At 55.0% G+C, this 24,498-nt stretch overlaps 1 protein-coding gene across 6 annotated transcripts in view; it reads left to right on the forward strand.

Annotated features, from left to right (window-relative positions):
* GRAP (GRB2 related adaptor protein) overlaps positions 1–24,498 on the forward strand; it is a 35,853-nt gene that overhangs the window by 10,638 nt on the left and 717 nt on the right. For 3 of the 6 annotated variants that reach the window (XM_065412266.1, XM_065412268.1, XM_065412269.1), the window contains exons 3-4: positions 3,136–3,258; positions 21,895–22,063. In XM_065412266.1, the coding sequence (XP_065268338.1) occupies positions 3,136–3,258; positions 21,895–22,063 (292 nt within the window). Of the gene's footprint in view, positions 1–3,135; positions 3,259–21,894; positions 22,106–24,498 lie in introns of all 6 variants that reach the window. The other 3 variants (XM_065412265.1, XM_065412267.1, XM_065412271.1) reach the window with 3 other exon arrangements.

The raw sequence follows: 24,498 nt of genomic DNA on the forward strand, positions 1-24,498 counted from the left end.
CCTGGGTGTAGCAGCCAAGATCAGACTGGACCAGGATCGGGAACAGCAAACAACTCTGCGCCCCGGATCATGCTTCTCTCCTTGCATCCTGGGGTCAGGGGGCCACGACTCCTCGGTGCGTTCCCCCTGCGGGGAGGAGAGGGGGAGTCGTGTGCTGGAGCCAGGGAAAGAGAGAAGACGCTGTGCCTCTCAGTAACGCCAGCCCAGGGCCGCTCGGCAGGCTCAGCGTTAGCTCTGGGGGCACCCCGGTGCCTGCTGAAACATGGGAGTCTCCCAGTGGACTCCATCCGTCTCTTCTGGGGCACGGCCTATTGGCCTGAGCGCAGGGGTCTGGACTCAGGGGCCCAACCCCAGCTCGGACACTGACTCCCTCTTTGAGCTGGGGCCCAGATCCTCACCGGGTGCCTAACTCCCATTGGTAGGAGCCGCCCCGGGCGGTGCTGAGGCCAATGGGGGTGTTTCATGCAGGAAGCAATCAGCCCCTGGCACTGCCTCTCTCTGTGGCTGAGTTTCCCGGTCTCTGGCCGGGCAGCGGGCAGGTTGGTAACCAGCTGAGATGGCAGGATGACTTGCCAGGCAGCACAGCTGCAGGCAGCCAGGCCTTCCCCTCCTCTGCGAAGTCCCCGTGTCCTCCTCCATCACACCCCTCCCCCACATCCCATGATGGGCGTAGGGATTTCGCGTGTGGGTTTCAGTGATGAGGTCCAGGCCAGACACGGTCAATGGTTGGGTGCTGTGGCGCGGCATGATAAAATCAAAAGGGCCCGGCCAGCCAATGGCAGTGGGTCACCAGTGCCGCCAGCCGGAGCCTGGCCTGCCCTGGGAGGGGTGGGTTTATGTGGGTTCTTGCTCTCTCCATCCTGATTCTCTCCCTATTGCTTGAGTCGCAGGGACGCCCCGTTCTAGGACTGGTTAAAAAACTGAGCAAACACAGGATTTGCAAACCCGAGGCCCGACAGCCACGTCCCCTTAGACGGGGAGTTATTTTCATTCCGCGGGACAAAGGCTTTTGTCTAGATCTAACCCCCTCCGCAGCGTCTGCAGCCCCAACCTCAGGGACCGTTTTAGCCCCAGAGCCAGGGAGTGAAACAGACCAGAAAGAGAAGTGAAACTAACTGGTGAGCAGCACATTTGCCTGTCAAAATCGCCGGGGTTCCCATCATCCCAGGTGCTGTCGGCGGCTGTCGCGTCTCCACAGTGAGGGCTCAAGCCACGCTTGGGTTTAAAGCTAATAGCACGGGGTGGTGCCCCTTCCCCATACACTGCCCCACCTCCTCTCCCAGCTAGGGACGCCTTCTCGTCCCTGCTCACTGCTCCATAGGGTCCCCTCCCGGGCTTACCCGCTGCTTCCCTCCCCACCGATCCCACCCCACCTTCCCCTGCGCTCTCCCCAGCTCAGCCCGTCCCTTCAGGATGGCTTAGCCCGGCTCTTTAGAGCCTCAGGGACAACAGATCCATCCCCTCAGCATGCACAGCCCTCGCACCCCTCTGCTAGGGGCAGAGGCTCAAAGGGGCTCCCCCCTCCTCTGCTACAAGCTCCCCCTTCTCTCCTTCTTATTTGATCGATCCCCAGACACCCCGTCTCCTCCCTGACACACCAGGGAGCAGGATCTAAGCGGGGGAGCGGCAGGAGAAACAGGACCCTGGTTGGAGAATGGGGGGGGGGGTCGCTGCCCTTCCACCAGGGGACCCAGGCTTGTGGGGCTCACTGTTTCCAAGCCCGGACTTGAGTGTCCACCCTGCACTGGAAACCTGGATTTACAATTGCTGGTCCCGGGTCTCACCGCCGTACTTGAGCTGCGTCCACACTGCACAATGACAGGGCTTGGCCCCAAATCACAGTTGGACCCAAATCAGACTGATTTGCATGTGGATGGAAGGGGGGCTTGGGCTCACACCAGAGTCAGAACCCGAGTGTAGGGTGCAGCGTGGACAGATCCTCTGAGTCTTTTCTGCCGAGTGGCCCACGAGGCAACCCATTTTCCCCACTGCTCTCTGTGCCGAGCAAGATGTTTGACTCCACCCTAAGTTGTCCCCATGACGGCAACATCCTTTGCGGTCGTCCTGCGCTCGGTCGTTCGCTGTCCTCCGCACGGTCTCCTCCCTCCAGGTGGAATCCAACCTAAGACACACCCCGTGCTCCTGCCAGGGGTAGCTGGATGACCCAGCCAAGCCGTCTCTGTCTGATTGTCCACCCTCTTCCTGTGCCCCCTCCCCGCCAGACAAGCCAGCGTCACGGCCCTGCAGGTCAGCTAGCCCTGCAATGCCAGGCACCAGCACTGGCCAGGCTCGAGTCCCGGTAACCACAAGCTGAAGACATAAACAATGGGGCGAGTGGGGCTGTGTGCTGCACAAATAGCAACGGGGAAGTTGCTGCTGCCGCGGCCAGGATGCTACAAACCAGCACCCGTGCGTCGGAAGGCCATTGTCACGGTGCAGCGGAGGTGGAAGGGCTGTAATTATAGATTTGCGAGGCTTACACAAAAGGGCACAAATTGGGATCATTTTACCCACGCCCCGCTCTAACATCTTCCCCACCATTTCAACCAGAGACGCGCGTCTGCACTGCCCGTCCCACACAGGGCTGTGTTCCACCCCAGAGGTGGCTGCGTTTCAGGGACAGTTGAACAGAGTCAGAGAAGAAGGTTGTTCAGCGTCCATGTCCCATGCGACCCTTCGAGTCTCCAGAGGGCTGCGTTTTAGAGCAATGCCTCCACACCAGCTTGTGGCCAAGGCTCCGGCAGGTGCCTGAGCTCTAGGACTCCGAGGGGCAGCCTGGTCTAGTGGGTAGGGCACTGAACGGCAACTCAGGAGACCTGGATGCTAATCCGAGCTCTGCCACCGAGCTGCTGCATGACCATGTCGCCGGCCTCTGTTCCCCAATTATTGGGCTCCATATGGGAGTCAATGGGGACGGATCTCTGGCCTGGGCTATGCAGGAAGGCTAACAAGCTGGCATTAAAATCTTTCTGCACAGTCCAGCCAGAGGCCCCCTCTTCAATGTAACCTAATGCCCAGCATCATCTCACACCTTCCTGCCCCATCTGGGTCTGGCCCATTTTGTTGCTGGTTTGTGGGGGGGTCACAGACCTGCCATCTCCTGCTCAGCTCCAGTTCTTTGTTGCCCCCCTCCAGGTGGTACGCGGGCAGGATTTCCAGACATCTGGCCGAAGAATTGCTCTTGAAACGCAAGCACTTGGGAGCTTTCCTGATCCGCGAGAGCGAGAGCGCCCCGGGGGAATTCTCCATCTCCGTAAAGTAAGTTGCTGGTTCCTTCCTCTGATGCTCACGGCTCAGGCCCGCAGCCAGCACCCTGGCAGAGTCCCTGCTGGGTTGGCCATGAAGCCGCTGTGTTTAATGCTGATTGAATAGTAGAGCAATAGTAAGCAGATGCAATTTGCACCTGGGACCACTAGTTCAGGGGTGGGCAAATTACGGCCCGTGGGCCATATCCAGCCCGCGGGACTGTCCTGCCCGGCCCCTGAGCTCCTGGCCCGGGAGGCTAGCCCCCGGCCCCTCCCCTGCTGTTCCCCCTCCCCTGCTGTTCCCCCTCCCCCGCAGCCTTAGCTCGCTCGCTCCGCCACAATGCTCTGGGTGGCGGGGCTGTGAGCTCCTGGGGCAGCGCAGCTGCAGAGCCCGGCCTGACCCAGTCTCTGTGCTGCGCAGTGGCGGCAGTGGCGGCGGCAACGTGGCCCGGCTCCAGCGGGGCGGCGTGGCTGTAGCACCACCAGCCACCGGTGCTCCAGGTAGAGCGGTAAGGGGGCAGGGAGCGGGGGGGTTGGATAGAGGACAGGGGAGTTTGGGGTGGTGGTCAGGGGGCAGGGGTGTGGATGGTGGTCGGAGGGGAAACAGGGGGTTGAATGGGGGCAGGGGTCCCAGTGGGCAGTAAGGAAGGAGAGGGGGTTGGATGGGACGGCAGGGGGCAATCAGGGGCAGGGGTCCCGGGGGCAGTCAGGGGACAGGGAGAAGGGGTGGTTGGATGGGGCAGGGGTCCCGGGGGGGCCGTCAGGAATGAGAGGAGGGGTTGGATGGGGCGGCGGGGGCCAGGGGCCAGGGAGCGGGGGTGTGTGGATGGGGCAGGGGTCCCAGAGGGATCGTCAGGGAATGAGGGGGGGGGGTGGATGGGGCAGGAGTCCCGGGTGGGGGGGGGCAGATAGGAGGTGGGGGCCAGGCCATGACCCCCTCCCCTAACCGGCCCTCCATACAATTTACGAAACCCGATGTGGCCCTCAGGCCAAAAAGTTTGCCCGCCCCTGGACTAGAGGGAGGAGCTGATTTCCTTGCTGGCTCCCCCTGTGGCTACGTCTAGGCTGCCATTTGAAGGTGTCTTGTCTGCCCGTCTTCACCAACTCATTGCACAGTCTAGCGTCGCCAAGGCCGCGTAGCCTGTACCATGTCGGGTTATGGCCTGAGTTTGCCTGACAGGCGGCTCACTAACCTCGCTCCCCTGGGAGCAGGGAGAGGGTTTTTCCCTGCCCAGGGCTCCTTGGAACTGGCAGCGAGTGCCTTGAATTTTGAACAGAGGCCAACCCGGCCGAAGAGCAGAAATTCTGCACTCGCGTTTCCTCCGTTGTTTCCTGACAGCGCTCGCTGCACTTCACTGCCTTCTGCTCTGGGGCTTAGCCCTGCAGGGTCCCACGCACGCCAGCATAGTCTGAAGGTGGCACGCTCCAGCCTTTTAGGTCACATTTGCTTTCCGGTATGCTGGGCAAGGCTATTTTCCTCCTTTTAAACACCCCACCCCAGGGCTTTAAACTCCACCCTCCTGCTGCTTCACCCGGCCCCAGTATTATTTGTGGCTTCCTATGCTAAGTGGTTGTGGAGTGTTGCTGTGCACCGTCGAGCAGCTGCTGCAGCCCACCCCAGAGGTGGCTGCATCCCAGTGGTGATTGAGTGAGCCTGGTATACTGACTGTAGCCTGTACTAACTGTGCTCACTGACGCTTGACAAACATCCTGCGTTAGCATTAATTACTTCGATTTCAGCCGAGCACTGGAGAGGGCTGACCTGAGCCTCTCAGCTCCCCCTGGGAGACAGGCAGTGTCATGGCCATGGTGCGCGGTGGAGAAGCTGCGGCACAGAGCGGCCAAGCGATGCACTCCAGGGCAGAGAGGGAGGCCGTGCTCGTGGGAGCCAGGAATAGAACAAGGGGCCGGCCCGCTATGGTTCCTGCTGGGCCGATGGCGCGTTCCTGTGCCCATCTGCACGTTGTTTGCTCCCCCTTGGAGGGGCACAGCGGGTGGCTGATCGAGCACCTGACGGCTGATGCACTGAGGCACTTTGGACTGGGTACCTGCACCTGGCTTTAAGCTGTAGGTGTGAGTAATGTGGCCCCAAAACAACAGCACCCGGGCACCCTCAGTGCCAGGCACTGATCTTCTGATGCCACAAGCAAGGCTGCAGGGCAGGGTATGGGGCAGGAGGGGATGCCGGTGCCCCAGAAATTGAGCTGATGGGATCAACACACACCATGTAGGGGTTCCGGGATCCCCACACCCGCCACCCCCCCCCCCCCAAGCTGAGGGTCCAGGGATCCCAGCTGTTTGTGGCTGCCCGGTCTGTAGGAGAAGCACCTTGGTTTGTGTATGGTTCAGTGGGGCTGGCTGGGTGTCTATGCAGTTGCAGATGCACGTGAAGGAAGAGAGGGGGGTTGCATTTAGCTCTGAACAGACGGCTGTGGTGATCCTTAGCTCATGTGGCCGTGAGTTCCAGAGTCTAAACTCAGCTCCTGGGGAGGTTCCCACACACATGAGCCTCCCCATTGCATTGGTCCTGCTAGTGAAGGCAGGGGGCTGGACTCGATGACCTTTCAAGGTCCCTTCCAGTTCTAGGAGATAGGATATCTCCATTCATTTAAATTTAAATTTTATTTAAATTGTCTCAATGGCGTGTAGCCACCTGGGCAAAATCACTGGCATGGAGGGAGCGAGAGCCAATCCCCCAGGAGGCTTTGTGCAGAGTCTGGAGCCCTTGGGTCCTGTGTCCGGGGTGAGCTGAGCAGACTGGCCGCTGCGTATGGTGCCAGCAGAGCAGGTTCGGGGGGGGCGGCTTCATTCCCACTTGCATGGAAGTGGGGATCGGTGCCACGGTAGGTATCGGGCCGTGCCCTGGGGCAGACTACCGGGATCTGCAGGCAGACGCCCCCGCCAGTGGGGGACATGAGAGAGAAAGCAAACGCCTCCCCATTCTGGGTCTATTTCAGCATCTCCGTGTTATGCCTCCCACAGAGTATTGGTGTGTGATTCCCCGACACTAGTTGCATTTCCCACCCTGGTGATTTTTGTTCCCCGGGTTTGTAATCTCTCCTGTTCACCCTAATGCACGGAGCCGCTCAGCAACATGGTCTTTGTGGCTCCCAAATGAGCCGAGATGGGATCCGGGTTGGGAACGAGGTCAGGAGAAAGAGGCACTCATCTCGGGGGCTACCCAGCCCGCTGGTCTCCCATGCAATGCTGCTGCTTTCAGTGGGCTCCCAGGCACATGGGCAAAGCCAGCCCGGCCTCTGGTGTCCGTGCTGGGCCCTGTCACTTTGAGAGCAGCTGGCTAGTGCTCAGAGATTGCCTGAGCTCACCGGAAGAGAGGTGCCGTGGCATCCTGCTTCCAGTACCGCCGTAACTCAGCACAGCAGCTAGCGCATTGCCCAACGTGGTAGGATCGGGGGGAGAAGAATTCTTCCTGTCCCTGTGCCCTGCAGCATGAGGGCCGTCACCCTGCCCGAGCCACACCGGGCGGGACAGCTGGTGGGGAAAGCACCCCGGCTTGTTCTCACATGACCGACAGGCCCACTGAAACCAGACTCTGGCTTTCTGGCTCCTTACAGAGAGCCTTCCCTTCCCCCACTCCAGAGCCAGCCAGCTCAGCCGCTTGCGGTGGCTGAGAGGAGCCACAGGGTGGCGCTCCTCCATCGCCCCTGCGTCTCAGCCCCTCATTGGCCCAGGAGCAGGGAGCAGAGAGTTTCTTGCGTCGCTGGATTTCAGTGATACCCTCCTCCCCTTGGGGGCTCTGGCCAGCACCCGGGGGGAGCAGGTGCCCTATTGCACCGGATCTTAGCCAGACTTAAACCAGTTCAGCTGTTGCTCTCCTGCAGGCTGAGGCCCTGTGGTGGGCTGGGGGGTTTAAAACATCCCTGCAGGGAGACGGGGGGATGGGACTGTCTCACAACTAAGCAGTGTGGCTGAGTGGTAGGAACAGAGGTTGGGAGCCAGGACTCCAGGGGACAGATCAGTTCCTGCTCAGAGGGAAGGTGTGGGCTGCTTCTCACTTGATCTCACGCTGGTTGGCCCAGCCCTCGGTTTCAGTGTGTTTATTTTTTGCTCTGCAAACCTATCCCCTCCCTCGCTGCAGGCCTTCCCTCAGCCCCAGATCCTCCCACGCACACCCCGGCACTGGCAGGGGGGGTACAAAACCATCTGCCACACGTGATCCGATCTTATCTCTGCACCAACACAGCTCTGCGTGCCAGCTAGAACCATGCCAGGCAGCTGTGCGGGAGCTGGCAGACGGTAGCTCCCAGAGCAGGGCACTGATAGCACGCCTAGCAAGGGGCAGCAGTGGCAAAGGAACTGCGCCCCAATCCCGGGAGAAAGTCAGTCACCCTGCATGCCTTGCCCGTCACTCCAGGCTCAGACGTGCAATGGCTCTGCAAACATCTCCAGAGGATGAAGCTGCCCCTGGGCCCGTCAGCCTTGAAAATGACAGCTCTAGTCAGCTCAGAGCCCCAGGGTGCTGGGTGCTGTACAAACAACACATAATAAGAGTCTCTGCCCCTTCCAGTGTAAGGTACAGCTAAACGCCCTGTCTTCCAAACCCCAGTTCATGGACCACTCGGCTCTCAGCTCGCTGTTCATCCTGGCTTGGCCGTTCACCAGGCCGATCTGGGTGCTTTCCAGCCAGGCAGTGTCTCCCGCCGCGGATCTTTAATTAAGCGTTTAAGGAGGCTCTTGCTGGTAATGAAAGCAATTGCTCCCAGGGCGCTGTGGCACTGGTATTAACTACAGCACCAGCCCAGCTCTGCAAACCTGCCCGGGCTGCACGTGCAAGCGAGGGAGTAGAAGAAAGCAGATCTTTGCAAGGGCCCTTGCCCAGGAGCGGCGCCAGGGTTTTTGGCGCCCTAGGCGGGGGTCCTTCTGCGCTCCCGGTCGTCGTCGGCAATTCTGCGGTGGGGGGGTCCTTCCACGCTCCCAGTCTTCGGGGCACTTCGGCGGCGGATCCCGGAGCGAGTGAAGGACCCGCCGCAGAATTGCCGCCGAAGACCCGGAGCACGGAAGGACCCCCCGCCGCCGAATTGCTGCCGAGGGCGGCAAAATGCCGCCCCCCAAATCCTGGTGTCCTAGGCGACCGCCTAGGTCACCTAAATGGAAGCGCCGGCCCTGCCCTTGCCCCTTCTCCAACCCCCCCTCTTCCTCCGTCTGTCCTGGGATGTCAGTTTCACAGGAGCATAAATGTTTGGATCCATTTCCCAGTAAGATGGGATGGAAGGGGACTGAACTGCTCAGTGATCCGTCCATCCCTAGACATACCCATTGTCTATCTCTTTATCTGGATGCTACCACCACAGTCCCTCAGTGCCCTGTAAATATTTCAATGGAGAAATAACAGCAATCGACGGTCCAATTTCCATGATTCTAACCTCTTTCTTTCTGCCTTCCCAGCCTGCAGGAGAAAGAGCGGGATTAGTTGACAGGGTTTTTGTTTGTTTGCTTGCATTGTGCTTGGCGGCGGGGATGTCAGAAAGGAGTTTGGCATCCCCTTCCACAGTGGTGAGGGCTGTGGCCGTTCTCATCTCTTGTGGCAGTGAGTTCCACAGGCTAGGGCCGGTTCCTGGGCAAGTTCTGGCTCCCGCATGCTGATTTCAGCCCCTTTTAACAGAACGTTGGTCCTGTTTGTAAAACACACCTGGAGTGACGTCTGGCTGAGGCAGGCTCAGTCCCGCCCCGACAGGGCGGGACTTAATCTGGTGAAGCTGCTTGTGAGGATCCCAGATCTCAGCCCGGGGGAGTGTCCTGGTCACACACCGGGGGCCTGATCCAAAGCCCAGAGGAGTCAGTGGAAAGACTCTGGGACGGACCCAGAGTGAGTTTAGCCCCCAAGTGCTTCGTTAACTTCCCTTCTTCGCCCCCTCCCCGAACCCACTGTTTGATTCCCGGCTGGATGAAACACAGCGCAGCCCGTGTCGTTTACTGTCTAAGCAGACAGCAGATGGGAAGGGAAACAGCTAGGAAGGGACTTGCCCAAGGTCATGCAAAACCGGGACCCCCAGCCCAGGTGTCCTGCCCCATAGGTCGGGGTTCTGTGCCCTGGCCCGTGGTCCCTCTCTTACCCACATCCTTATTCATGCCTGAGGCGTATTGACCAGACGCCCAAGGGAGCTTGTGGAACCCCCATCGCAGCCTCATTGCTGTGGGGTGAATCAGCTCTTTTCTCTGTTGCCACAGCCAGTGTTTGGCCGGCTCCGGTTCCCCCCGGCAAGCTCGCTTTGGATCCCAGCTGTCGGGGACGCGTCTCCTTTGCCAGCACCTGCTGCTGCGATCGGAAATCCCAGGGGAAGCTTTGGCATTACAAAGAAGAGTCACTGACCAATGGCCATCAGACAGGAGCCTGTGACAGCTCAGCCGCCCCAGGGACGGAGTCTGGGGGAACGGCTTGTCCATGTCCATTATAAGCAGCATGCAGAGATTTTCTCAGCCTGCCCTACACTACAAGCTGTGTTGCCTTCGTGGGGACACTTCACACGTGAATTTTAGGTTGAGCCATTTTAATAATAATAATCCCTAGCTCTGACCTCGCACTGCTCATTGGTAGATCTCCAGCTACCTCACAAAGGAGGACAGTCTTGTTCTCCCCATTTTACAGATGGGGAAACTGAGGCACGGCGGGGGGGGGGGGCAAGTCTTGCCCAAGCTCACTGCGTAGGCCAGTGGCAGAGCGAGGAACTGAAGCCAGGTCTTCCAGGTCACTAGGCCGCGCCGCCGCTGATTTTGCAAAAGCACAGCCCTGCCCCTGCCTCGCGCACTGAGGTTTGCCCGCACGTTTCCCACTGGGGGCACCAAAGCACAAGGTGGGAAAAACCAGTAAATCATTTGGCAAAGCAGCTCGTCAGCGGTGCCTTTGTAAAGCGTTGTAAGCGGCCGGCTCCAAACCGCTCTCTCCCGTGGGGATTGTTGTTTTGCTATCGCAGGAGCTGATTTTGCTGTTCGGTCACATGCCAGCCAGCCACTGGAGGCCCCCAAGCCAGAAGAGCCAGTTCCATGCAGCTGGCTCCGCTCGCCAGCAAAACTTAGTCCAACCGAATGGCCTGAAAGTATTTGAACCATGTGGCTGTTCTTGAAGGAAGGCGCCCCAGCGAGGGATCAACAACCCCCCTCCTGAGGCGGGGTTTGCGGGGAGAGAGCGCCAACCGAACGCCTGATTTTGCAGCTGCTCGGCTTGTTGCTGTCGAGATCGGAGAGATAAGGCGGATGACTTACTCCGGCATTAATGCACAGTCGCAGGCACTGGCAGCAGGGAAAGTAACAGGGGGAGCCCGTTGCAACCAAGGGGAATTCTCTTGTATCTCCGACTGGAAGATGGATTCGTGGATTCTTAGATTTCCAGGCCAGAAAGGACCAGAGCGACCCCTCGTATGGCGCAGGCCACAGAGCTGCCGCCAGCCATTCCTACAGCTGGTCTCATAAGCCAAGGTCCTATTTTTATTTTTATTATTTATGGCAGCGTCTAGGAGCCTCGGTCACAGATCAGGACCCCACTGCGCTCGGTGCTGTACAAACACAGAACAAAAAGACAGCCCGGTGCCACCTTCCCTGCTGGTTTTGCTTTTCCATTTTTATTTTGCAAAAGCTCTTACAAATGCTTTAGGCCAACAGAGATGTTTCCCAAAAACAAGGAGCACAGAATTCACCACTGACCGTCTACCCAGAAATGACGGAGACCCAGCCAGCGGACTAATTGCCGAGGGGCTCCAGGGCTTGCCGTGAACACAGCCAGCCCTGCCCCTCCCTGTGCCTCAGTTTCCCCATCTGTAAAATGGGGAGAATGATACTTTCTCCTCCTTCGTACAGCAGCTTGAGATTTCCAGGCAAATGCTACATCAGTGCTAAGGATTAGTATTGAACAATGCAATCAGGTGTGAAAGTCCACCCCAAGGGAGACCCCCAAGGAGTCCACTGAGCTCTCCTGCTAGAAAGAAACTAGAGCACAGTTCCCATCAACCTGGCCACGGGAAAAGCTCCCTGTTAGCTAACTGGGCAGCCGGTCCGGCTGGTTTAATCTCTCCTGCTGTAACATGCAGGGCACACGCTGCAAGCTGCTCCGTGGGAGAGAATTCACTAATTAGTTCAATGCATTCCACTCTCATGTAGCAAACACAGCAGCAGTCCCTGCAAGAATCAACCCAGCTTCCCCTCTGCACACTCAACACACGTCTGCTCCTCGGAAGAGTCTCTCAGTCTGGGTTCTAGCTGAGTTCATTCAAACTAGCCTATGTCCCTGGGATGCAACTGACTTTCCAAGGAACGGCCATGCCTAATGCGGCCCTGATCCGGCAATCTGAACCTGCTCTGGGGGCAGGGATCTGCCCACCCTAATCCAGTGGTAGGATCGGGGTTTACGGTTTAATTTTAGGAATTGCTAAAAAGGCGTTTGGGGAAATTAGGACCAGGAAGAAAAGACTCAGGGATTCTCTCTTTTAACAGCGTGGCCCCTTGTTGGAATCGCTGCCTTTCTAGCAGATTCTTCATTTCCCCAGATCAGCCCCCGGCTAAACCAGCCTCGGGCTTCACCACTCAGGCCCGGGGGCTTTTCTAATTTACTATGGGCCCAAGAGTTTTTCAGAACATGCCTGCACGACCCCCGCTGAAATCTAGGGGGAGCGCTGCTGACATAGAGGTGACGGTGGCGGTGACATGGCGGTGGAAAGCCAGCCAGGTAGCTAACAAAACACTGAGATCAGCTCTGCGTGCATTCTGGGTAAGGCTCGCCCAAAGCCACATCAACACTGCTAATGTGTTATAGTATTATAGTGACGATTGCACATTCATGACGAGCTCCCGGCACCATTTAGCTCAGGGCTTTAGGCCAACAGAGATGCGCTTCTCAAAAACAAGGAGCACCGAACTCACCACTGACCATCTATCCAGAAAGGAGGGAGACCCAGCCAGCAGGCTAATGGCCCAGGGACTCCAATTAACAAATGATCTGAGCAAAGGTCTGCATTTGGCACCTGTCCTACTATATATCTGAGAACATGGACTGCGTTCCCACTTGTGCCACCGACTCACCTTGCCCCTCCCTGTGCCCACCCAGACTCAAACACCATCAAGTGCCCATGAAACATCTATCGGGGTTGTCCATCATCCGCCATGGGTGGAGAGAGCTCCTCTCTCGGAATCCAGCCTGACCTTCTCTGATTCTCTGCCAGGCTGCAAACATCCACGGTGAAACCAGGGGCGGCTCCAGGCACCAGCGCACCAAGCGCGTGCCTGGGGCGGCAAGCTGTGGGGGGCGGCCTGCCGGTCGCCGTGAGGGCGGCAGTCAGGCTGCAGGAGGTCTGCTGGTCCCATGGTTTCGCCGGCAAGTCGGCGGCGGGGACGCCAAAGGCGCGGGACCGGTGGACCTCCCGCAGGCATGCCGCCGAAGGCTGCCTGACTGCCGTGCTTGGGGCGGCAAAATACATAGAGCCGCCCCTGGGTGAACCAAATTCAATGGCTGGGATCCCAGCTAGTCTGCAGTCACTGAACCTGACTCTCCTCTCCCTCTGGGGTAAATCAGGAATAACTCCATCCAAGACAATGGAGGAGCACCAGCGTAAAATTGACATGAGACGAGAATCAGGCCTGGAAATCTATGAGGCCGGATTGGGCCACCCTCCCGTAGGTTGACTAGCTCCCCTGGAAATCCATGGGGTGACTTGCAGTGTCAGGTCCTGCATTCTGTCCACCAAAAGCACCCGGTGCTACAAGACCTGCCCCTCTCCAACGGGGAATCTCTCGCCGCCCGCTGCTGGCTCTTTGCCTGGATCCCCCTTCCGAGCGATTGGAATTCTGCAATGTTACTATTTTGGGAGCATCACTGAGAAGCAAGAGGAGGTGCTCAAGGTTTGGTAACCCTCACCAGCTTCCCTACCCAGAGAAGATGGCCAGGAGGGAAGGCAAGAAGAAGTCAAACGGATATTCCAGAGAACACGAGATATTCGAGAGGTCACTGGATGCTCCAGCCTCCTGGCACAGGGGACCAGCCACCCAGCAGGTGCTGGAACAGAAGGTGTCAGTAGGACCATGGGGTTATGAGTGGAGTAGGAAAGGATCAGACCCGCCCCCACATCTGTCACCTCTCTGCTCCTCCTCCCTGAAGAGTCCCACTGCCCGGGGACAACGGAGCTGGTTTGCTCTCCCTGCCCCAGAGCCCAGTGCAAAGCGAGTGACTGCGGGGAGGGATCTGTATTTCATGGCAGCCTGGCATGGAGCAGCATGCCAGCCAGGGTCTCCCCGAGCCCAGCAGGCGCTGGGAGCCCTTCATTGTTCTCACTCAGGTAGGACTCGGCCATGAGGTAAAGGCGTAGCAGCTTTAGTTATGTTGCAACTTTTTAATCACTGTTCTCCTTTTCAATTATTTCTTAATTAGCACACACACAAAGCTATTAGCTGTAATACTGCATTATACAACTCCCCCTCCCTGTTTAACTTTCCAGTAATCAACTCAGAGCAGACACCCACAACAAAATTAGTAAGAAAACAAAAAGGGAAAATTCATGATAGCAAATAAATCAGGGGTTTTTCTGTTATTTTTTTTTAATGTAATGTGAAAAAAATGCCTGAGGGGTTGTTCTATCAGTGAAAACCCAGACAAGTTTAAGATTTCTGTCTTCATTCATTTTGTGGGTGCCAATGTTCATGAGTTAAAGCACCTGGGATGGGAACATATCAAATTTAAACTTTAAATTTTTATCACTTTAAAACTTCCAAATTGATTTACGTCAAAACTGGCCTGATGGTTAGATCTCGAGAGAGCTACAGAACAAGACAAGTTTGAGGTTTCTAACTGTGCTAGTGTGGGGATAGGCAAGTTCAAAAGTTGCTCTCTACCTTGCAATCTGAGTCATGCAGGCAGATCCCTGCGCTCACGAGGAACCTCAAGATTCAGTCCTCACAGCAGTGTTCTCTCCCCCTGCATCTTATGGGCCAGCTCCTCGGCTGGTGTAGCTCAATGGAGGTGGACTTCAATGGAGCCACCCAATTTAAATCAGGTGAGGCTTCACCCTACATCTCCCAACACAATCTCTTATCACATCACTCCCCCACACACATTTCCTTTATTCACCAATATCAATTCCCCATTTCCTCCAGCTCTCCCACAACTTCCTCTGCATCTGGCCCCTCTCTGATCCACACCGCCGGGAACACGTTCTCCGTTCCAGCCTGCCCTCCATTCGCTCACATCCCTCACAGCAATTATATTAATAATAAACAAACCATAGTCCTGGCTTCCCCAGGGCATCCTGACTCCCTGGCGACTCGTAGACATAAACTGCAAGATCTTTGGGGCTGGGGCTGTCTGGTTTGTGTCACGCATCTTGTCAGCACCTAACAATTAATTATATTACTATAGGAGCTGAAAACATAACAGGAACTGACCTGGGTTGCAGGCATTAAAATATAATATGCTCATTACATGATCTCCCCCACCCTTTCCCAGATCCACACACACCCCCTCCTTTGTTTAGTCTCTGCCCTGGCTGTGCTGTGTCTGATTTAGATGATTCACTTCTTGGGGCAGGGATACTGTCTTTTTATTTCCCTATAGAGAGCCGCATGCCCCCTGAATGACACTGGCAGACCACGCCAGGATATCAAGAATGCCCTGTTCCACAAGGCAGCTGTGTGCAGCTGCTGGGATTGATACTTGCAATGCTTCCCAAACGCTTTGCATCATGCCGCTGTCTCAGCCTGCCGTGGGACATGGTATTTTGCTGTCATTTCTTTAGGGGTATTTATGCACAGTTCCGCTGGGCGTCTGTCTGGTGGAGACGCTGCTAGGAATTACACTGGTGTTTTGTTCTCTCCTGTACCATCTCCCCCCATTTAAAAAAAAAAATGTGTTGATCAAGAAGGGAAATGGTGCCTGGTAGGTAATAAAGGAGCGCAGATCTCACAGCTGGCCCACAGAGATCAATTCACATATGTTTTTCACTGCCAGGCAGGAAGATGGCTAAACAATCTACACCACCTCTCAGCATCACAGAGAGATCTGCCCAGGACAACTCTGATTGCATCAGCAAACTCCAGCCTGGTTGGCACGGTCCCTGGGATTTTTGACAGCTGTCAGCATTAGCCCAACTCTGAAGCCATGGAAGCCAAGGGTAAAACTCCCATTGACTTCAGTAAGGGCAGGGTTAGGCCGACACAGAGTGCTTTGGAAAAGCCCATCCTTCGTGCTGCAGCCCTTTATGCAGCAGACATGGTTGTTGCACTCCAGGTGGTACACGGGGATTTGCGAGAAGCACTAGGCATAGCCCTCCATACAGAACAGACGTCTCAAACCCTCTGCGTGTCCATCCCCTAATCTCAAGAGCACAGATGATAGACGTGACAGAGTGTAGGTGGAGAGCGGGCAGGAGATGCAGCATGGTCACTGGGCGATCAAGGTGCTAAAGGAGCACTCAAAGCAGACAAGGTCATTGTGGAGAAGTGAAATGAATTCTTTGCATCAGGCTTCACTGCAAAGGATGTGAGGGAGATTTCCACACCTGAGCCCTTCTTTGTAGGTGACAAAATTGAGGAACTGTCCCAGACTGAGGTGTCAGTAGAGGAGATTTTGGGATAAATAGATAAATTAAACTGTAAGAAGTCACCAGGACCAGATGGTATTCCCCCAAGTGTTCTAAAGGAACTCAAATATGAAATTGCACAACTATTAACTGTGATATGTAACCTATGGCTTAAATCAGCCTCTGTACCACATGAGGCGCAAATAGCTAATGTGATGCTGATATTTTTTTTTAAAAGGCTCTAGAGGTGATCCTGGCAATTACAGGCCAGTAAACCTAACTTCAGTTAACACCATATGTTGGGGGAAGAGTCAACACAGCTTTTGCTAAGGGCAATCATGCCTCACCAACCTATTAGAATTCTTTGAGGGTGTCAACCAACATGTGGACAATGGCAATCCAGGGGATATAGTGTACTTAGACTGTCAGAAAGCCTTTGACAAGGTCCCACACCAAAGGCTCTTAAGTAAAGTAAGCTGTCATGGGATAAGAGGGAAGGTCCTTTCATGGATCAGTAACTGGTTAAAAGACAGGAAACAAAGGGTAGGAATAAATGGGTACTATTCACTAGCGGCATTCCCCATGGATCTGTACTGGGACCAGTGCTGTTCAACATATTCATAGAATGCCCCACAGCAGGACTGGGCAGGATCGACGCCTCTTCCAAAGCTCTGCTCCCAGGCCCGAGTGCTCGGTGCAGGCTGGTAGCCCACTCGGTTTGGAAAACCTGACACATAGCAGGCTCCTACATTCTGGGGATGGGCTGGGGGAATCTGGAGTAGAAACAGGAGCCTTTCCTCCATGTGCTACACACTGGGTTGTTATAATGGGACAGTGAACACCTTTCTCCGCAGGTTCCTCTGCTGCCCCTCTCAACTCCCCACCAGCCCCATCATTGCTGGGCGGGAACGTGGGTGTATTGGCACAAGAGGCCGAGTGGCGCCGGGTGCGTCAGCAGCATGGACACCAGTCATGCAGAGGAGACTTAAATGGATCCAGCTGCCTTTTATACATAACAGTCCATCGAAGCTCAGTTTGCTGTTCGCAAAGCACTTGGAAATCCTTGGGCAGGGGGCATGAGAGAAACCCCCGGTTCTGTTCCCATGTCCCAGCTGGAATTCAGTGAGTCCCAGCCAGGACCAAGCCCAGCATCCCCATCCATAAATCTTCCTGATACTCCTCATGGCCCATCCAATTAAACCCCGGGGGCTCATGTGGAACCCTCCCATACTGCACCCAAAGGGATGTGCCCAGAGGGCCTGAACAGACCAACCCTTAGGAGGCAGGAGCAACCCAGCCAAGTAGAGTAGCTGTTGGGGGTTTGATCCTAGCTTCTTACTGTCTCTTTTCAGCCTTGTGGGATGGCAGGAATCTCTGGCTGGGTCTGAGTCAAAGCACTTTGCGTCGGTGGCTAGCAAATGCCTAAGTCTGGCTTTCTCCTTTAATCTCCACCTTGCATTTGGGGCGTCTCCATTTCACTAACCCAAACGCTAACCTCTTGCTGGCTGTAGCAGATAGACTCACACAGCTCCTCGTGGGGTTCTAATTTGTCTCCTGACTTACCCAAACTCCCTTAGGAGTCGGCGCTCTGTAACCAGCCATCAGCCACTACAGGAAGGCACCCAGGGGCGAATGCTCTCCTCAGCTAGCCCTGTGCAGCCGGTCTGTCGCTCACTTCCTATGACTCACACATTTGGAGAGAGATTCCGTCCCTTAGTGGCTGGCTTTGTGTGTGTGAGAGTGATATCGCCCTCTAGTGGCCACACCCACAGAGGATAAATGACCTAACAATGCCAGTAGAGCGGAGTGCTCCTTCAGCTCGGGCAGTAGCAGCCTGTATTTTGCAATTGAACGATCTGTGCTCTAGACCAGGGGTTCTCAACCTGTTTCTTTCGGAGCCCCCCCCCCCCCAACAAGCTATAAAAACTCCACGGGCCCCTTGTGCCACAACTGGTTTTCTGCATATAAAAGCGAGGGCCGGTGTTAGGGTGACCAGATGTCCCAATTTTATAGGGCAGTCCCAATATTTGGGTCTGTTTCTTATATAGGCTCCTATTACCCCCCACCCTCTGTCCCGATTTTTCACCCTTGCTGTCTGGTCACCCTAGCCGGCGTTAGGGAGCAGCAAGCAAGCAATTGCCTGGGTCCTGCAACGCTACATTGCTCAGGTTTTGGCTTCAGCCCCAGGCGGTGGGGCTTTCTGTCCTGGGCCCCAGCGAGTCTAATGCTGGCCCTGCTTGGTGGACCCCCAAAACCTGCTCGCAGCTCCCAGGGGGTCCCAGACCCCTGGTTGAGAACCACGGCTCTAGACCCAGCTGTGTGTGTGTGCACCTGATATATAGAGTCATTGTGTCTGCCTAGAACATAGCTTTGTCACAATGCCTTTGTCCTGTATTGAACTTAAAGTCGCTTTGACAGGTCTCTTGCTCTCCCTAAGGAAGGATTTTGCTATATGGGTCTCTGTGTTTTAAAATGTCCTTCACTCCCCGTATTGTAACCTCCACAGCACAACCTTTCACACTAGCCCTTCCTCAGCAAACTCCACCCACCTCAAATGAGCCAGGCTGGCCTGTCCGCCCCCCCGCCCCGCTTCCTATTTATACTGACCTGCTGCCCAGGCCACACCCCTGTTGTGCTGAACTCCTGCAGCAACTCCAAGCTCGGGCAGCTGTTACCTCTTTGCTGCCCCTTCCTTACAACTGGCCTCCAGCATTTTCCACAGCATGCCCAGACCCGCCAAGGCTCCCTGCCGCGAAGAGCCACTCCCTGGTTCTCATTGTCACAGCTCAGTCACCAGCCTGGTTATTGCGGGGCTCAGCCTGCCCTGGGGGGTCTGGGGACGGTGCTGACGAAGTCTGGGGGAGATTTTATATCCCCCTGAAACAAAGCCAGGACAAACCTTTCCAAACAAGAGGGAGGGATTTGACAGCCAGCCTTAAGATCAGAGATGCATTTGGCTCCGGATCCAGATGTCCCAGAGGTTCGGGTGTTCCGTGCCGGGGCTTTGCTTTGTCCCACTGCAGAGCTAGCAATCAAGGGATAAAGGGTTTGGAGCTGGATTTTCAGGGCTGCGGGAGCACATTGCACTATGGCTATTTTCTGCTTCCTAGGGTCCAGGGGAAGCCGAGCACAAGTTAGAGCCACCCCAAAGCCAATCTAACCTACCCCACAATACCAGCAGGGTAATGGTGGCTCAAAGCCCTCTCAACCCCCTGCCCTCTGGTCCTGCCCCATGGAGTAACTGAGAATCCAGGGGGAGATTTTTACAGTCACAAAGGGACTGTACCGCCCCTGTATTTAATTCCACGGCAAATCCAGGCCACACTCTGCCTGCGTCTCTGGGCCCTGCCGTCATTACGGGAAAGGGAAGCAGGGCCAGGCACGCTCAGCTCCACGCCCCTGTGCCGAAAGCTTCCCCGTTCAGCGGGGCTGTAAACGGGAGATGTGATCCCAGCCACCCGGGGGACGTCAGCCTCCCGGGACGGAAAGTCAGTGACTCATTCATAAAAAGACATTGTGTTGCCCATGGCGTCCAGGTGGCTATTCTGTTTTATGGGCTTTAGCCGCCAGGGCAGGGTTCTGATCCGCAGCACAGACCTGTGGCAAAACGGGGCTGTTCTTTTCTGACTTTCAGCTGTCAAGTCTGCATATAGTTTCTGGGAAGGTGCGTTCCTTTCTTCCCCTCCAGTTCTTAAGTGCAACTGGCTGCTCTGATGCTTTATTGTTCTGTATAGTGGTGTCGCTCCTAGGAGCGCTAGTCGTGGGCCAGACTGCTGTGCTAGGTGCTGTACAAAGAGGACAAAAAGGCAGTCCCTTCCCCAAGAGCCTCCAGCCTAAGTCTGAGACAACAGATGGACACAGACAGGGGTGGGAGCCCCAGGACACAATGAGACCATATTAGTCAGCAAGATAGGCCATGGATAGGCACTGTGCTAGCCTGATGCACAAGGGTGAGTAGGGGAGGGATAGCTCAGTGGTTTGAGCATTGGCCTGCTAAACCCAGAGTTGTGAGTTCAATCCTTGAGGGGGCCACTTAGGGATCTGGGGCAAAAATCAGTACTTGGTCCTGCTAGTGAAGGCAGGGGGTGGACTCAATGACCTTTCAAGGTCCCTTCCTGTTCTAGGAGATAGCCTATCTCCATTAAAGAATGCGGCTGGCTGGTAGCTTAGCAGAACATCTCTCAGGGATAGGGTGACCACATGTCCCATTGTGGCCAGGACAGTCCCTTTTTTAAGCCCTGTCCCGGCCATCCCAACGTTTTTTTTTTTGTTTTGTTTTTTGGCAAAAGATGGCATTTGTCCTGTTTGCTCTTGCCAAGTTGATCAGTTGGCAAGAGCAAAAGGGACAAATACCCACTTTTGACAAAAGTGGGGTGTGGTGCGGAGGAATGTGCGGGGGGGCAAAGGGCCATGCCAGCCCTACGCAGCGGGGGGGCAGGGCTGGGGGTGGGGGGAGAGACAGGGTTCCAGCACCCAGCAACAGCCTCGCAGGGGGGTGTGCCCCATTTTCCCTTTGGGAATATGGTCACCCTACCACCCAGGGAGCACATACACCTGCATTCCATCGACTGCACCGTTCATTTCCCGGGGCAGTGCAAGGCGTTAGCTTGGATTTATAAAACCCTTGATGGGTTTTTTCTCCTACACACCTGAGCGACCCAGAGCCCAGGTTGTGATCTCAGTTACACTGGTTTACATTGACTTAAGTGGTTTACACTAGGTCTGTACCTTAACTCTTTATTCCCGGGTTTTTAGAGGTTTACGCCTAGGTCCGCTTGGCCTTCTGAGAGTGAAGATCAACGTTAACTCTGCCTTAATGGAGGGCAGAGAGTAGACAGACAGGTAGAGCCCCGTTCTGATCACTTATTGCTAACATCAGTAGTAGTAATGCAAATGTCCCTTCCCAGCACAATAAAGCCAACACCACATTATCCCATGTTTTCCATTCCCCCTTAGCTGCATCAGTACAAACAGCCCTGAGCAGACACTGGGCTCCTGTTGAAACAAAAACAAGTTTGTCCCAGTTCAGGCAAATCAAGCCGTGTGTTGCCACTTTCGAATACACCCGTTTTTATCCGCAGACATGTTTAATCTCTAGCTGACGGTGGGAAGTGAATATTTGCTGAGGTCATCATGCCCAGCACCTCGCACAACCGTGGGTGGGATAAAAGTGCTGATGCAACCCTCTTATCTATCAGCAACACCATCCGTGTGTTTGTAACACACCTACCCAGATGTGTTATCTTCGGCCGGACTCTGCTTTACCACTACCAGGGTGCACGAGAAACAAACCTGTTGTCCTGTAGTTCGCAAGGAATATGGGCTTGTCTGCACCTCTGTGAAGTAGATACTGACCATCCCTCTGTTAGCATGAACCAATATCTCCCCTTGCAAACAGAGCAGATTGCAATGGAAGGAATGGTCAGCAGAGGCAGCTGGGCACCACGCCTGGGCTGTATTGCCTTCTCTGCTACTGACTCACTGAGAGGACGTGGGCAAGCCACTTATGTTCACCCTGCCTCAGTTTCCTTATCCATTAAATAGCTAGAAAAATACTCCTCTACTCCTAGGGGTGTTGCAAGGCTTAATTAATTAATTAACAGGTGCAAAGTGCCCGGCGCACCTCAGATGAAAGGGGCTGGTGAAGGGCAGGTTATTAGTTATTAGCATTGTGCAAGTGACGAGAAGATTCAAATGCAGGCAGGACGCCAAGCGGGTGATCTGAAGCCCGGGTTTTGGAACCCGCAGTTCCTCCCCGTCAGGTTCGGCTTGCACGCTTGGGCCCCCGTTCTGCAGACACTTGGGCACACGCCGAGCGTCGGGTGTGTGAGTGGTCCTATCGTGTGTGAAAAGTTGAGCAGGGGTCTGCACGGGGGATTGAGGCCTTAGGGACTAGCTTGCAGAGCCGTGAAGTTCTGGAACCAGAGCCCCGATTGTTATAAACCAGGGCGTTGGCTTTTGCAACAGACAGGCCAGAAACAAAAGCTCAGATGCTGCAGAATTGGATCCTGCCAGAGGGGCTGGATAAATATCCCTACGGGCTGGTTCTGGGGGGAGAGGAGGGGAGTTGTGACACACTTGCTTTAAAGCCCACCTTTCAGAATAACCGTCCTCTTCTCTGAATGTGTCCACAGCTATGGGGAGCACGTCCAGCATTTCAAGGTACTCCGAGAGAGGAATGGCAAATATTTCCTCTGGGAAGAAAAGTTCAACTCCTTGAATGAGCTGGTGGATTTCTACAGAACCACGACCATCGCCAAAAAGCAACAGATCTTCCTGAGAGACGACGACCAGAACCATGAGGTACAGGGCTGTTCGGCTGCCCACACAGGTCACTCCAGGAGGGTTGCGAAAGAAGGAGAGGGCAGTGCCCAGCCCAGCATGCCTACTGCTCACCAGCCAAATCACAAGGCAAGGCCCCAGTGCAGCCACTTCACAATACGCGTGGTATAACAGGCACAGAGGACACAGCCACAGGCTGTTAGAATTCTTTGAGGGTGTCAACCAACATGTGGACAAAGGCAATCCAGTGGATAAAGTGTACTTGGACTGTCAGAAAGCCTTTGACAAGGTCCCACACCAAAGGCTCTTACGTAAATTAAGTTGTCATGGGATAAAAGGGAAGGTCCTCTCATGGATCAGTAACTGGTTAAAAGACAGGAAACCAAAGGTAGGAATAAATGGTCAGTTTTCACAGTAAACAGTGGGCTTCCCTGGACCAGTGCTGGTCAACGTATTCATAAATGATCTGGAAAAGGGGGTAAACAGTGAGGTGGCAAACTTTACACACAATACAAAATTACTCAAGATAGTTAAGTCCAAAGCTGACTGTGAAGAGTTACAAAGGGATCTCACAAAACTGGGTGAGTGGGCAACAGTGGCAGATGAAATTCAATATTGATAAATGCAAAAGTAATGCACATTGAAAAACAGAATCCCAACTATCCATACAAAAGGATGGGATCTAAGTTAGCTGTTACCACTCAAGAAAGTCACTGTGGAGAGTTCTCTGAAAACATCTGCTCAATGCACAGTGGCAGTCCAAAAAGTGAACGTTAGGAACCATTAGGAAAGGGAGAGAAAATAAAACAGACAATATCCTAATGCCACCATATAAATCCACGGTACGCCCCCACCTTGAATACTGCGTGCACAGTTCTGGTCACCCCATCTCAAAAATGATATATTGGAATTGGAAAAAGTACAGAGAAGGGCAACAAAAATGATTAGGGGTATGGAACAGCGTCCATCTGAGGAGAGATTAGAAAGACTAGGACTGTTCATTTTAGAAAAGAGAGGACTACGCGGGGATATGATAGAGGTCTATAAAATCATGGCGAAAGTGAATGAGGGAGTGTTATTTACCCCTTCATGTACCACAAGAACCAGGATTTACCCAATGAAATGAATAGGCAGCAGGTTGAAAACGAACAAAAGGAAGTATTTCTTCACACAACGCACAGCCAACCTGTGGAACTCGTTGCCAGGGAGTGCTGTGAAGGCCAAACGTGTAACTGGGTTCAAAAACGAATTAGGTATGTTCATGGAGGACAGGTCCAGCAGTGGCTATTTGCCAAGATGGTCAGCGGTGCAACCCCAAGCTCTGAGTGTCCCTAAGCCTCTGACTGCCTGACGCTGGGACTGGGCGACAGGTGATGGATCACTCGATAATTGCCCTGTTCTGTTCATTCCCTCTGAAGCATCTGGCACCAACCACTGTCGGAAGCCAGGATACTGGGCTAGATGGACCATTGGTCTGACCCAGTGTGGCTGTTCTTATGTCTATACTATAGTTACTCAGACTGAACCCATTGCGGGGGGAGGGGTTCCTGCCTCTCTCTCCTCCCCCAGCTCTAGGTGAGACTGTTTTGCATGCTGCCAGGTTTGCAGAGCCCTGGGTGTCCTGCCAATCTCTCTCCTGCCACCCAGCTGCAAAGCCTGGCTCTGGGCCGGCAGGTTAATCGCAGGGACGCGGTGCAGCCCGAGACATGCAGAGCTGTCCTTCAACGTGCTGAGGGCAGAGAAATGGAGAACAAAGCGAACGGGAGAGGAAGCCTGAAAAGGGGCTGGATTCGGTGTATCCCTGGGCTAGCAGCAACAGCACTAGCTGATGGCTAATGCCCAGGGCGCCACTCAGGGCTGGGGTGGGAACCAGCAATATACTCAGTCCACCACCAACCAGAACAGCGCCGGTCCTAGGTCCACTTTTATCGGGCACAGACAGCTCTGCTTCTGGGGGCACGACTTGCTTTTGCCTCTGAGGGGGCAGATGCCCCGCGAGGGTTTCTAGGACGCTGCTCAGATAAAGCAAGGCCCCAGGCCGGTAAGGAAATGTGATGAAAGTCGATGGATTGTAAGCGGGCAGCTAATGTTGCAGGGATCTAGAGCCAAAGCGAGCAGATCTGAATGGCCGGATGTTGGGGAACGTTCAGCTCGGGACGCAGACTTTGCAGATTTTCAGTAAATCAGCCCGAATCTTTGGCTTCTGGAGAGTTCTGCAGATTTACCCCAGCGGAGGCTAGGACCCCGCATTGTCAGTCGGGGGAAAGAGGTGATGGTGGGCCATGGACACGTCCGTGTTTGTACTCATCAGCCAGGGCACGGTCCCTTTAGCAAAAGCTTTCAGACGCCCACCTCCACCCCTGCCCATTCCATGCCAGGAGGCTCCCAGTGTCCTGTGTTGGCAGACAGAATTCCCTCCCCAGCACTGGTGGCAGCACCTGCCCATAATTCCCCGC

Source organism: Emys orbicularis, chromosome 10 (assembly GCF_028017835.1).
Source record: "Emys orbicularis isolate rEmyOrb1 chromosome 10, rEmyOrb1.hap1, whole genome shotgun sequence".
Taxonomy (NCBI): domain Eukaryota; kingdom Metazoa; phylum Chordata; order Testudines; family Emydidae; genus Emys; species Emys orbicularis.